Below are 15,783 nucleotides of genomic sequence, written 5' to 3'. Positions count from 1 at the left end.
GGGTCGCTATGAGTCTCAAGTGACTCGATGGCACATAACAATAATAACAACAACAATATTTAGACAAGGAACGCTATGGTAGTATATGATTTGATTGATTGCCAAATGAACAGGTGAGATACACTTTCGCCTTCTCCAAATCTTGCATTTGAAATTTTAGTGAGAGATATCATAAACACAAATTTGTGATAACGAATGACAACAACTTACAAATATAAATTCCAGCAGCTACATGCTATCATTTTTTCCCCTCTGAAAGAAGCAGGAACTTGTGTCCTTATTAGGTGTCAAAGAGTCATATTGGAGACTTAGTAACCCTTCAGACAACATAACCAAAGACACTCTTGTCTCATACCATCTTCACCAAGGAGATCTGATGATACAGCACATTATGTGTTGGGTAACTGACCAAAAAGCTGGTAGTTTAAATCTACCCATTGCTCTGTTAGCAAGAGAGACAGTGTCTTCATGTAAATATACACAGCCTGAAGAATTCCATGGGGTGTCTTCATGAGCTGGAACCAACTCAGTAACAGTGTATGGCGACCATAACCACTGATTCTAGAATGAGAATCATATGGTTTACATGCATGAGTTCTGTAATTCATTCATTCTCTCTCCCTCTCCCTCTCCTTCTGTCTCTCCCTCTCCCTCTCCCTCTCCCTCTCCATCTCCATCTCCATCTCCATCTCTATCTCTCTCATTAATTCCTTGACCAAGTTTTCTGGAAAAGAGATTCATAAACATTCTTTGCCAGACTGCAACAAAAAATGGCATAGTCTATGGGAAATACACTGCAAACCTATATCCGTCTGGAAATTCATGGATTACAACTTGATAAATTCCAAATGTAGTGATCTGATCAATATACCACATATGTTCCAAAAAGAAATTGTTATTAAACATTTATAAAATGCAAGATCATTTTTTAAATTTTTATTTTTATTCTGTCTTATATAGGATTTTCAGTTAAGATCATGATATATTCTGGTATGATGCTTATTTACAACAAAACATGTAATATAGTTTAATACAATACACACTTTTGCAAAATATTAATATCCATATCTCCCAATTTTAATGAAGTTTACAGAATTATTCTTCCATATATTATAGGCTCCTTGAGGGCAAGTATGCTCCAGGACATGTAAAAATTACCCCAAATTTTTTAATTGTTGAAATTAACATTTGATAATTTACTTAAATAACCTAGCATAGTGCCTTGAAGTAAATCTTTGAAGACTTTAAAAATTATAATCTTCTGCTTTAGACATGATGCTAAAAATTCTGAAGGATCCACAGTTTAGGGAAATGGAGATACAAGTGTCTTAAATTGCATGTGGAGGTTCACATTGCTATCTAACAAAGAATCAGAGCCAGCTTAATACACTGGATGCTTAACTTAATGAAGCCTAAACTTTTATTGATTCTGTTCACTACTCTATAACTACTCGGGATTGCAAGGCCTAGGACACAACAGTCAGTCACATAATAAATGTTTCTTGAATGTTTGAAGGACATAATAAAACCTATGTCATCAGATACATTACCAATTCTAAAATAGCAGTGTCAGTCAGTGCTAGTGAATATTGTAGACGAATTGGTCAAGAATTGGTAATATTTAAGAACCTACTGCCTTCAATTCAAACCATACTTAAGACAGCAGTCCTTGATTTCTGCAGCAAGTGCTTCAGGTCCTCCTCAGTTTCAGCAAGCAGGATTGTGTCATCTGCAAAACTAGGATTGTTGATTAGCCTTTCTCCAATTCTGATGCCACATTGTAGGAGGATGATCTGTTCTGCATAAAGATTGAATAGGTATGGAGAGAGTACATATCCCTGGTGTACACTCTTCCCAATTTTGAACCATGCAGTGTTTCCTCATTCCATTTAGATGACTGCCTGTTGGTTCAAGTATATGTTTCGCTTAAGCACAATCAAGTGTTCTGGGATTCCCGTTCTTCTCAGAGACAGCCACAGTTTGTTGTGATCCACACAGTCAAATGCCTTGTGTCATCAATGAAACACAGATAGACCTTCCTCTGGTACTCTCTAATTCCAGCTAAGATCTATCTAATATTAGTTATAGTATCTCTAGTACCATGGCCTCTTCTAAACCCAGCCTCCACTTCTGGAAGTTCTCTGTTGATGTGCTGTTGCAGTCATTTTGGGATAATTTTCAGCAGACTCTTGCTTGAATGTGATATTAATGATATTGTTTGATAATTTCCACCCTCTCACAAGTCACCTTTATTTGGAATGGGAACAAATATGGACTTCTTCTATAAATACAAATTCCTTAAATATGGATTGAAACTCAACATCAAGAAAACAAAAACTGGGCAAATTGGCAGCATCATGATGGACAATGAAGAAATTGATATTGTTAACAGCTTTAGTTCACTTGGCTCTACAATCAACACTCTTGGTACCAGCAGTGAAGATATAAAAAGACAAACTGCATTGGGAAAGTCTGCTGTCAGGTACCTCTCCAAAGTATTGAAGAACAACAACATCAGTCTGGAGACTAAGATGTGCCTGATCCAGGCCATAGTCTTTGCAATTACTTGCTATGCATCAGAGAGTTGGACAAAGACTAGAGATGATAAAAGGAAAATTGATACCTTTGAGCTGTGGTGCTGTAGAAGAGTATTGAATATACTATGGGCTGCTAGGAAAATAAATAGGTTCATCTCAGAGATAGTGAAACCAGGCTGCTCCTTGGAGGCAAGAATTGTAAAGCTTCGTCTGACATATTCTGGACATGTTGCAAGGAGAGAGGAGTCCTTGGAGACGGACATCATAATTAGGAAGGTGGAGGCACAATGTAAGAGAGAAAGATCCTAGATGTGATAGATTGATTCAGTGACTGGGGTAATGGGAGTAGGTGTGTCAGAGCCAATAAGTTTGGCACAGGATAGAGCATTTTCAGAGTTGTTGTACATGGGGTCATGATGAGTTGCAGGCAACTCAATGGCACATGACAACAAAAACAACAAATGCCTTTAAGACAACTCCAATTCAACCTGGCCTATTTGGTTTCTAAGAAGGTAAATATTTACATAACACTCCTGCATCTTTCTTCCACAGAGCAGCTGATGGACTCCAGTCACCAACTGTGACACCAGAGCTTCAAATATATACTACACTGTTGTTATTAGGTGCCACTAAGTCAGTTCCAATTCATAGCAACCCTGAATACAATAAAAATAAATATTATCTGATTCTCTACCAATCTCACAAACTTCACTGTTGAGCCATTGTTGCAGTGATGGTATCAAAGCATCTTAAGGATATTTTCTCTCCTTTGCTCTCCCATGGGGAGAGACTGTCTATATTTCTCTCATGAAGGAGCTGGTGGATATACACCTTCCACCTTTGTGTTGGCTGTGCAATGCCTCACCACATTGTTCTAGTTGTTGTAGTTGAGTGCCATCAAGTTGTAGAGGACTCATAATGACCCTATGAATGAAAGACCTGAACACATGTATAACTTTTATTGTTTCTCCAAGTTCATAGAGTTTCCAGAGGCAAGCTATTTTGGAAGTGGATGCCACTCCTGCTTCCAAGGTTGTTTTAATTAGAGAGCTCCACCAAATATTGTCCACCATGGGTAAGGGAGGAAGAAGAGTGGTGAGGATAGGCAGGGGGGATAACACAGGGCAGCACAATTTGGTAGGTGGAGGGAGGGAGTAAAGTAAATGGGAATATCCTTGGAGGACCTAAAAAAGATGGGGTATTGGTGAGCATACTTCGGTGTTGATTACTTTTATGAAACATAAAATATAGGAATGAGTGCATGAAACACAATGCAAATGAAAATGAGAAACATGATGTATACCAATTGTGGATGCAAACAAATATAAAATAAAATTTTAAAAAATAACCCTTGGTATTCTAAGTACAATTTTTGTCAGCCTAAATGTATCCTACCTCCTATCTATTATACTCTGCTCTGGCAATATGACTGAGATCTTGAACAAGTCATGGAAACTCCCAGTGTCTTATTTTTAGTAGTGTTTGCCTCAAAATTACTGTAAAGATTAAATGAGAAACAATTTTAAAATCTGAGGCACACAAATATATGCCCTATATATACTCTCTTAGAATAATAATGGAGTAGTACAGGTTTTAAAATAGACTTTAATTTACAAGAGACAGAAATGTTAAAGATTTTTTAATTACCACCAATAGACAGTAGCATGCTATTTAGCAGCATGCAATTTCAACACAGATTAGAAACTAAAATTACATATTTTCCCTTCTACTATTTATAATATAATTATGATGATTTTTATTGTATCGTTTCTTATTAAGAACAATAAGGAAAATATTAGGTACATTAATATTGAATTGTATTCATTGTAGTTTAAAATATTCTTTTCTGGAGAATTCAGGTGCACAGTCCTGGAGTTGTTAATACCTTAAGAGTTGGGTATCAGATCTCAAACAAACTTTTAAATAACTCCTTTGATCTAATTATGTTATATTCCACTAAGATGTACCTTAACCTGTGGCATCATCTGACAGTTTTCCCTTATTTTATGATGAGACATCGCAGACTTGAAGCAGAAAGAAAAATAGCCACAACAATGTGCACTGGAAATATTATCTGATGTAAATGACAGGGTGATGGGATTTTGCCTAAAGCTGGTAATTGGAAGAGTCTGCAGATAAAAATAGCCAAAATATCAAAGTTCACTGCCTAACTGTGCAATCTTTGTTGGAAGCAACTCAAAACATAACAGTATGTAATAGCGTCATAAAGTCACATTAACTATTTTCTAGGGTGCATTATTATATATATTCTGAATACTTATTGGTCTTTATGTCAGCTGTGCTGATACACACAAATTCAAATAGAACAGGAATTGTTCCCTTTTTCTCCATTTAATTATTTCTCCTTCACATTTTCTACTTCATTTATAAGTTGATTGATACAAGCATAACATGAACATTAGGGTATCATATAAGTTTCACATACATTATTATTCTTTTTTGTTTTCAATTTATTGTGGTTTGATTAAAAATCTACTGAACACATTAGGTTTCCATTGAACAATCTATACGTTCTGTTTTGTTTTATGACAGTTATCTGAATGTTTCAAAACTTTTTGCACTTCTTCCTGATTTCCCTCTTTCCATTACTCTTTCCTTACCCTTGCTGCCTTCTTTGTTTTGTTTGTGGAATATGACTGTTTTGAGGATTATATAACTCATAGGTATTATTGTTTAATTTTTCCTCATAGGTTTTAATGTAATATTATTCGGATGAAAGGTGATCTCCTGGAACAGGTTCTTCTCCAGGTTTGAGGGGTACCTAAGGGATCACAGTTTCAGGGTTCTACCAGTCTTTAGCAGATAAGCCTTTTCCCCCACCCTGTAATTCTGAATATTATTTTACAGTCTTCTAGATCTTTTATGGTAATCTCAATTAGAATAGTTGGTTGTGATAGTGCCATTTAGTTCTTCTGGTTCAGGCTAGTAGAGGCTATGATTCATAAGGTCTTCTATTTCTTTGAGTTCCCTTGAGTCTTTGATTTTATCTACTTCATTAATTCCTTTGTTGGGAGAACCCAATTGCTCCATTTTGTATGATTGCTGTAAAGCTTTAAAGATCCTAATTGTTACTCACCAAAACAGGATGTAGAAATATTATCTTTTTAGATTATGTCATGCCAATTGGCTTAGAAGTACCCCGAAACTGAGATCCCAAACTCTTAGGTCCAATGACTCATTTCCTCTAGGTCTGGTTCTGGTTCAGAAGTTTTCATATATTGGCCTCTGTAGGCTCTACTGTTTATAAGGATACATTTGCAGTATATGCAAATATCTATGTAGAAACATCCTTATAAATCCCACGCATACTAATGGATGTAGTCCTGTTCATTGTTCTACTACTGTTCAGCTTGTATGTTTACATATGCATCCAGTTGTACATTATAGTTTGGTATAATAATTATTGCAGAATTCTTATATATTTTTCAAATAGACCAATTTATTTGTTAGTCTACTGAGGTTAGACTAATGTGTTCATGTAAATATTTCAATAAAACTTGTTAACAAGCATTCAGATAAATAATTCATTACATTTACATAAAATACACTCAAGCAAATATATATTTTTCACTCTACATAATTAGATATTGACAGAAATCCATAAAGGTAAGTATTCAGGTATTAACATTATTTTCACTTTTCGAATTGAAACTCAGCTTAATAAAGTCTTACCTTTCTAGATAACTTTGCAGGAACATCAATATTTTTGTGCAGATGAATTTGAATAACAGTTTTATCTTTCTGAAACATTTTGTGGCTTCCCAAAGAGTAATCACTGGAGGCAGAAAAAAAAGAAACACAATCTCATTTCCTCCCTTTTAACATCCCCAAGTATTTGTTTTCCTTTCCTCACTTCATATCTTTTTGGTTTTAGAATTTAGCTTGAAAAAGTTAGTCAAGGAGGTCCATGTATGTGCAAGCATGTGTGTATATATACTTTTTTATGTGTATATATGTGCATATCTAGTAAAGTTCTTTATCATGTTAACTTTATTATATTAATCTGCAAATAGTTTCAGATGTATAAGTTAGAAACTTGTCAGAAACCTTTGAAGTAGACATTATAGCTTTGATAAAGGGTTATTTTACATATTCAGTGTTATCTTTATGTTACCACCTTAAAGCTGAAAGGTCTAATTGGTGCAAAAGAGTAAGTGGGGACCCACATCAAGGAATAAGAATGGTGTTATAAAAATTACATGGGTTTTGGAGAAGGTTTACCAGCTCTATACCATGTTGTTGTGTATGGTTGAGTCTCAACAAACCCATAGCTGATCCTTCATCAGGTTTTCAGGGACAGTTAATCTCAAGGGAGGATTTGAACCATGTGCCTTTGGGTTGTCAGGACAACTCTTCACTAAGAAGCACCTATGGTTGTAGACCATATTTGTGTTGTTACATAACATTGAACCCAAACCAACTAATAGCTGATCCTTCACGAGATTTACAGAGTTCTATCTTGAATCATTGTTTCCTATCTTTGTTCTCCTCAAAGTTTTCCACTGTAGGCCACACACATAACTTTTAAAAAATATACTCATTTCTCTTTCTCTATTGTAACAAGTCAACTTTTCATAATTAAGCTCCTTCTAGAACTCTGATTTCCTACTCTAGTTCTGGAAATAAATGTAAGAACATTGATCTATATTGCTTTTGAAGATTTCGTTTTTCAGTGTGCTGAAATCTAGTACTTCTACCCCAGTATTGTGAACTTTGATTTATATATGCCTAGTTTCTAATTTCTTGGCTTAACATCCTTTATTTCACTAGTCTATATGATTATTTCTTTCTACAATTGTCATTTAAAATACAGAATGCTCAATTGTCTAAGGGCAGAGAATAGGACATGGGGGCTAGGGTCATGTCTCTCTGAAAGGGCTAAAGGGAGTGAGGATAGAACAGCTCCTCACACCCCAGAGCAGAAATCTGATAAAGAGCCCTTAGCTCAGGCCCATGATACTTCTAGAGCCACATCAAGAGCAAGAGATTTGTTGATTTGTTGTGGAGTCACAGATTTTGCTCACAGTTTTAGTACAAGAATGGGGTCTATTAGGGAAATAAGTTGGAGAGTGGGGCGGCAAAGAATATCACCCAATATGAATCCTGATTTTAGCCCAAAGTCCCAAGGCACAATTGCTCAATTAGTCCAGGTTCCAGTTTCAATACAAATTCAAGCAGCCTTTGCTTTCTTCAATCATGCAAGATTTGCTTCAGAGCAGTTGTAAATCAACTTCTCCTTAAATGTATTGACAAGGACAGCAAAACCTTTAGATGTGGCCTCTATCTCAGGGCTTCTATGGTTACACCCTGCCAGTTTCTCCATAGCAATGCCATAGTCTCTCAACTACCATCATTTGGGTTTCACTCTCACCAGGAACTCATTCTTACCAGGGTCTTGCTACAGTCTTCCTCAAGTCTTGCCACTCAGTGAGGGAAGCCCTTATTCTCTCCTTATCCCACAGCTATTGATGATTCGCAAGACCATGTGCTGCAGTTAAGGTAGCTGGAGACCAAAGGGAGCAAAGATAATGGCTAAAAGGCTAACTTTAGACTGACACTGCACCAGTTAGACTGAATTTCAGATGAACCATCAGTATATATATCCTGTCTGTCTGTCTGTCCGTCTATCTATCTATCTATCTATCTATCTATCTATCTATCTATCTATCTATCTACCTACCTATCATTCTATCATCTATATATGTATATTTAGCATAATATATGAAATAAGTTATACACACACACACACAGACGTATTATTATAATTGTTAGGCGCCATTGAATCAAGTGTGACTCCTGATACCGTATTCTTCTTTATAAAGTCCAGCCTCTCAAATAATTCACTCAGCATTAAATTTGAATAAATATGGAGAAAAGATTCAGCCTGATGCATAATTTTCTTGATTTTAAACCGTATAGAATTCCCTTGCTTTGTTCAGATAATAGTTTCCTTGTCTAAGTTACAGGCTTTATATGAGCACAATTCAGTGTTCTGGGATTCTCATTCTCTTCAATTTTAGCCATAGCTTGTTGTGATCTACACAGTCAAATGCGTTTGCATAATCAATAAATATTCTTCTGGTATTTGAGCTTTGTTACAAGTCATTATTTCTAATACTCACTTTTAGCTTTCTTAATGTACAAGAAAACTTAAGAAGCAAGCTGAGCAGAGAATCATTATTGTTTTTTTAATTTTTGTTCTAATATTTTACACTGTGCCATTCACTTCTAACTCAGTAGTACAGTTTTAATGATTCCCCTTCATCAATTCTCTGTTGAAAGAATTCAAATTAATTTTCACAGAAACACTAGTTTCTTTTTTAACTCATATTTTATTACATAATAATTCATCAAATCACTAATTACAAAAGCAATTAAAACAGATATGAAAAGATTTAGTAACAAACACACTTTAGTTCTATATTCAACAAATTGAAATAAGGCACATAGGCTTTTGACTTCTATTTATTCTAGAGCAGCAATTACCAAAGTGTGGTTTGAAGAAACTTGTCGCTTCAGAAGACTCATTCAGTCAAAATCATTTTCAGAATAACAGTACAATGTTATTTATTTTTTTCCACTGATTTTTCTCTTTTCTACTTCTATTATTTGTACAGAAGCAATAATCTTTGAATATAAATCAAGTCAGTGGGATCAAAATCTTTCCAGTAATTATTACTGTATTTGTTGCTTTCAAATGTTTTGTTGAAAAAGTCTATTAAGAATATTTTTTGTAAAACAGTAATAATTATTGCTTTTGTTAAATCTCAGTTCTTTTGATGCACGTCAATTTAATTTTCTATATAAAAAAATAGAATGGATACATGAGTAAATGCTGCACACTAAAATTTGGAAGCTGTCTTGAGGAAAAATACCTGGATAATTCTTGAGTAGCAAGACAAGCAATCTATTTTACCCAAGAGATCAAGAAAAATTTTATTATGGAGACATAAACTTGGGTATTTGACAGTCATGGCCTCAAAATGCGCAAAATGGTCCATTATTTTCAGGCAAAACAACTGAATATTAAAAAAAAAATCAGAATTCTTGACAATATGCATTTGTCTCTGTGAACTTTCCAGCTTCCTCATACTTAAAATACTTTTCTGATGAGATCAACATTAATGGTAAACAATGCTAACTTTTGATATTTTGCAGCCAGAATGCTCCTCAGAAGCTAAAATGGTAACACATCTTCTTATACACTTTGTATATACTTTCAGAAATAAACAAGTCTCTGGAGAAGGACATGATTCTTGGTAGAGAGTCAATAAAATTTAGAAAGGCTCTCAATGACAAAGTAACACAATAGCTGCAACAATGAGTTGAAACAGGAATAATTGTGAGGATGTTACAGGTCTCTTTAGTGGTTTGTTCTGTTGTACTGGGTTGCTATAAGTCAGAACTGACTCAAGACACATGACAACAGCAACATAATAATACAATCAGTCCATATTTGGAACATGCATATAATCCATGTTGTATTATTATTAAAATAACCAATATTATACTATTCAAATATATTAGTAAAATGACCACTCCTTGATATTTTAAAGTCATTCATGTATAAAATATTCATTACATCTGTATGATCCTTTTAAAAATGCATGATAAATTATCAATGTTTTCTGAGTAAACTTGTGATAAAAGTCATTGATATGGCTTGAGATAATGAATTGCTACTAATCCTTATGCTGCACATGCATATGCAAGAAATGAAAATACCATGGCTTGATACAAGTGGCATCTTGCTTTTTAACATTTTAAAATAGCACATTTTCCTGAAGCACTCTAGCTACACTTTTCCCAAGGTATCGTTTTATTGTTTGGTTAACCGTGGGATATTCAGTACTCTTCTCCAAAACAGTGAGTCAAAGGCATCAATTATTCATCTCTCACCTATATTCATTGCCATGCTCTCAGTTGTGTAGTAAGTGATTAAAAAAAAAACAAACACCAAAAAACATGGCCTGAGTCAGGCACATTTTAATCTTCAAACTGATATCATTGTTCTTCAGTATTTTAGAAATATCCCTGGCAGCAATATGTCTTCTTATCTTCTGACTGCTAGTATCAAGGGTGTTGATTCTTAGTCTAAACAGTATTGCATTTGACTGTGTGGGTAATAACAAACAATGACTACCATTGAGAAGAATGGAAATTCCAGAACACTTAATTTTGCTAACACTAAATCTATACCTACTCCAAGAATCAGTTGTCTGAAAAGAAAAAGGGAACACTATATGGTTTAAAATCAGGAAGGGTGTGCATCAATGATGTATCCTTTCTCCATACCTATTCAGTCTGTATGCTGAGCAAATAACTCACAGAGCTTAACTCTATAAAGAAGAATGTGGCATCGGGTTTGGAGAATGACTCGTCAATAACCTGGGTTAAACAGATGGCATGTTGCTGCTTGCTGAAAGTGATGAGGAGGACTTGAAACACTTGCTGCAGAGATCAAAAACTGTAGCTTTCAATATGAATTAAACTCACCATCAAGAAAACAAATTTCACGCATTGGTTGTTTTCGTGTTTTTGAGATGGTGAATAATGCTGCAATGAACATTGGTGTACAAGTTTCCATTTGTGCCTCAGTTCTCATTTTCTTAGGGTATATCCCAAAGAGTGAAATAGCTGGATCATATGGAATTTCTATGTTCAGCTTTTTGAGGAGGCAACAAACTGCCTTCCAGAATGGTTGTACCACTTTACAATCTCACCAACAACGTATAAAAGTGTCTATATCTCCACAGATAGCCAACCACAAGCAAATAGATTGAGAAATTATGGTATATTCATACAATTGAATACTATGCAGCACACAGGAGCAATGATTTTGCAAATTATTACCTAACTTGGGAGGCAGTGGAGAGCATTATGATAAGTGAACTAACAGTCCCACAAGAATAAATATTGCATAAAACCATTATTGTAGAATGAGTATGAGGATCCAAGAGGACGGGGGTGGAAGGAGAAGGATGAGGATGTGCAGGGTGAGGAGGATTAATCATGAAGTTGTACAATTTGATGGATGAGGGAGGTGAGGGAACCTGGAAGAATCTCATCTGAAAAACAATGTATTCAAATTTTACAAATAAACTAGTATAATAAAAAAAATGTAAAAGGCATTCTCCATGAATAAATCATTAGAGTAAAAAAAAATGAAAAAAAAAATGTTCTCATCTCTGAGCCTGGAGGCAACAACATGGTAGGTATAAAAGTATTGAAGTTGTAAATTTGAGGTTATAGTTCATCAATCTTCCAATGTACTGTTGGTAGTTTCAAATAACCTGGGCCACACAAACTTTTAGTCGCTGGTGATATGCTATTTTCTACTCTAAATCATGGTTTTTTCAACTCCTCCTGTGTTTGTAAAAAGTTAACAGTGAGTAGGAAGAGAAAAGAAGGATTGGTGTTTTTGAAGTTTGGTGTTGACAAAGAACATTGATATACCATGGACTGTCAAAAGAATAAATCAATCTCTTTTGGAAGACATGCAGCCAGGATACTTCTTAGAAACAAGGATAGTGAGACTTTGATATATTTTTGGATATATTATCAGAAGGATCCATTCACTGAGGAAAAAAGAAATCTGGTAAAGCAGCTAAAAAGCAAACAAAAGAAATCCCCCTTCATTGCCATCAGTTGAAACCAACTCTTAGTTGACCCTGAAGTGAGTTTCCCAGACTGTAAATTGAGCAAGAGGAGAGAAGTATGGCCTTTGGGTTAGCTTAAAATTTCCTGCAGACTCAGCGAAAAACAACGAAAACTCTTAATGAGATAGATTTACATATGGTTGAAACAACTGTCTAAAAAATTTGTGAGAATGCTATACTTAGGGTATCTGGGAGTCAGAGCTGACTTGATGGTACCTAACTTTGTTACAGTGGGAAATTCAACATGACATTTTTAGACACTGGCTCTAACTTAAACCACATAGCTAGGTAGTACTGTACAAAAATAAGGTGTTTGGGGCTCATCATGGGGATTTACTAGTAAGTTACAGAAGGCAAATAGATCTATTATGGTAAGAACATTTAAATAAGGTGTGTAGATCATTAATGAGGGGATTAATAAGTTTTGACATCTTAGCAATCTTAAATTGAGAGCGTTCAAAAGCAGAAAATATTCATTTTAGTACCAGCAAGAAAAAAAATACACAGAAAATGCAGCCAGTAAAGATTCTCTTGCAAAACAGAGTAAGGCTTCTGAGACTAAGATCAAGACACTAAAAGAATCAACAGCAGCAGGAGAAGTGGCAGAGAATTAGAGATTAGTGTAAATCAGACTATAAAGAAAGCTGAACTGTGTGTAGTCAGGGATGAGAGCCTTGGCCTAGATTTATTGGTAGAGTGATTAAGGTATAGAGAGGCAGAGGACACTTAATTGGCAGAACTAAAAGACCTTTGGACCTTTTTACCATTTGTTCATGGGCTTGGCAGGATTCAAAGACAAGAGGCCCAGGTGAGAATCTTGCCTGATTGATCACACAATTGAGGCGTCCTAATTGTAGAATTGTATCTCAAGTGTTTCTGACCTAAAATGTGTAATATGATACTTCTCAATTAAATCTTTTTACTGATAATATTATTCATGAACTCTGTGTAGTCACTGCAACAAATTATGGAACCTAAAATAAAATGGTAAGAGTTTTGGGAAAGAGTATTGTCAAAATTGACAGAAGAGAGTGTAGGAGTTTGGAGACACACTTGTCTCCATAGGGTTTGAGTTTGTGTTCTTGATGTTCTTGATAAAGATTCTAACCACTGGTGGAAGCATTGTTGTTATTATGTGTCCTTGACAGGGTGCATTCTTACTACCTTTTATTTTTTAATAGAAAAGAAAGTGAAACTTGTAAGAGTTGTAACTCACTAAGAGCGCCTTGTTTTTCTGGGCTTTAGAAGTTTTCTACTTTTGACATGATTGATGTAGTCTTGCCACTTTTCTATTACTTTCTATTATTGGATCCAAAGACCTCAACTAATTGTTGTTGAGTCAAAACTGTCTCATAGCTGACGCTCCAGCTGATTTCAGAGACTCAATATCATACAGAAAGAGATTTCCATCTTCTTGCACTATGTGTATTCTAGCTAGCAATTTGAACCTTCTGCCTTTGAATTAACAGCCCAACTCTTTACCTACTAGGCCAGCAGATGCTACCATCTGCATGACTACAACAGCAATTAATCTTCAATACACTATAACTTGACCTTGATACTATTTTAAAGCATATTCACAATTATCTGGAAAAAAAAGGTATTAAAATGTCTCACTATTTTGCAACTGTATATCCATATGAAACGGGGTTATCTCCAACTACTTCAAATCAATACAGAATAATAACATGAATGCAGTAGTAGCTAAGAGTATTCAAATCTCTTTTATTAAGCCAGACAGTAAAAGGCCATCTAAACATGTAACGATTTCACACTTTCTATGAATAGTTTTGATTTCTACTTTATTTTCAGGAAAATGTTATTTGTTTTCAAACATATTTATAATTATAATCATTTTTACTGAAATTAAAAAAAGCATACTTAAAAATTTCTATTTTAATTTCCAAATGGTAAGTGTTGTTTGAAACACTTCTCCCACACACAAACGTTTTGAGGTGGTGAACAAATTAAAAGAGTTTAAAGAGATCCAGGGATCAAAATATTTGAGAATCATTGCCCTGTTGTGGTGTTGTGATTGCCTTAGAACATGTAATTTACAGGCCTCAGTCACCATTCATTGTAAAAAACATGAGAGGTGTCAATTCAGTTAAGTCATTGAGTGGAAATAGATTAAAAGAGCTATTAGGAATCTGGCAAAACATGGTTTAAAACTCAGCTGCTAACTGCAGTTCTATCAATGATGTTCATCTGAAAGCTCTCAGAGAGGAAGACTAGTGAGCTGCTCCTGAAAAGATTACAGTCTAATAAAATTTATAGGGTAGGACAGTTGTACTTTGTAGCAGCAACAGCTTCAACTTCTTTTTTTTTAACTTTCATTGGAATTTATTTTGTTCTGCGTTCACCGTTTTTCCATATTTCATAATACTTCATTTATTTCTCTTTGTAACCCTTCATATAGCTCTTTTAGAAAGACAGGTAATAGTCAACAAATGTTACTACTTCTGAAAATATCTTAATTTTTAGATATTCCTTGAATGCTGTTTTAGTGGGTTCTACCATTGTAGGTTAAAATTCTTTTGCATGTGACATTATTGAAATGTTGCTACTTTAACATTAGTAGCAATTCTTATATAGTTATGCCTTTGACTTTTAGAGTATAACAATTCATCTTTAGATTTCTCTACTAGAATAAAAGGATTTTCTCAGTTCTTTGGAAATAGTGTACAATGTTATTGCTAGAGAAAAATTACTTTCAATTTTAGAATGCTGTAAATCCATCAGTATTTTTCTAGAATAGCTACATGCATCTGAATCAGTGTTAAAATCTTGTTGTATGTACTGTTAAGTCAGAAGTGACCCACAGCTGACCCTCCAGTCAGTTTTCAGAGGCAGTAAATCATGCAAGAGGAGAGTGGTCAACTTTCTTCTGTGGAGCACTCAGTAGATTTGAACCGCCCACCTTTGTTTTGGATTCTAAATACCTTACCATTTTTAAGTATTGTATGAATACTAACTACTCTCCAATGTTGGCTTTCACACTAGACACATCTCAGAGTTCATGGCTTTGTGTCTGTCTTCTTCCCTCTGTATAGTTCCTGGCCCTTTTGACTTATAGAATGTGGCGGAAGCAATGTCTAATTTCTGTGTCTAGGTCATTACAAGTCTTCTATCTATTGTCTCAGTCTCTTGGAACATTTGTTTTCACAGTAGTCAACTACCCTGCAAAAATTCAGTCTACTCTGATGTTGATGAATAAAAGTGCAATCTAACTATATGGAGAGAGAAAGAGATGTCTAGTTCATCTCCTAGCTCTATCTTACACAATATTGTATTATGATTCATAAGGTGCTGATTAGCTAATATTTGGAAGTGACCAAAAGGCCTTTCTTCCCCATCAGTTTTAGTCTATAAGCTCTGATTAAACCTGTATACCATCAGTGATCCTGTTGGTATTTCAAATAACTCTGCCATATCATCAAAAATCATAAATGATAAACTTGAAAGATGGTGGTAGAGTTACTATTTTAGGAAAGGTTATGTAAAATGAGCGCTAAAAGGCACATCATTATCACTATTTATAATTCATATATTGCCAATGTAAACTG

General features: G+C 34.8%; 1 protein-coding gene across 1 annotated transcript in view; it reads right to left on the bottom strand.

Annotated features, from left to right (window-relative positions):
- Positions 1 to 15,783, bottom strand: part of PIK3C2G (phosphatidylinositol-4-phosphate 3-kinase, catalytic subunit type 2 gamma) — a 576,625-nt gene that overhangs the window by 525,549 nt on the left and 35,293 nt on the right. The window contains exon 5 of the mRNA XM_006888484.1: positions 6,231 to 6,333. Within this exon, the coding sequence (XP_006888546.1) occupies positions 6,231 to 6,333 (103 nt within the window). The remainder of the gene's footprint in view (positions 1 to 6,230; positions 6,334 to 15,783) is intronic.

This window comes from Elephantulus edwardii, unplaced genomic scaffold (genome assembly GCF_000299155.1).
Source record: "Elephantulus edwardii isolate Elephantulus edwardi_28Jun2011 unplaced genomic scaffold, EleEdw1.0 scaffold00067, whole genome shotgun sequence".
In the NCBI taxonomy this organism is placed as follows: domain Eukaryota; kingdom Metazoa; phylum Chordata; class Mammalia; order Macroscelidea; family Macroscelididae; genus Elephantulus; species Elephantulus edwardii.
This window is presented reverse-complemented; position numbering and strand designations above follow the sequence as displayed.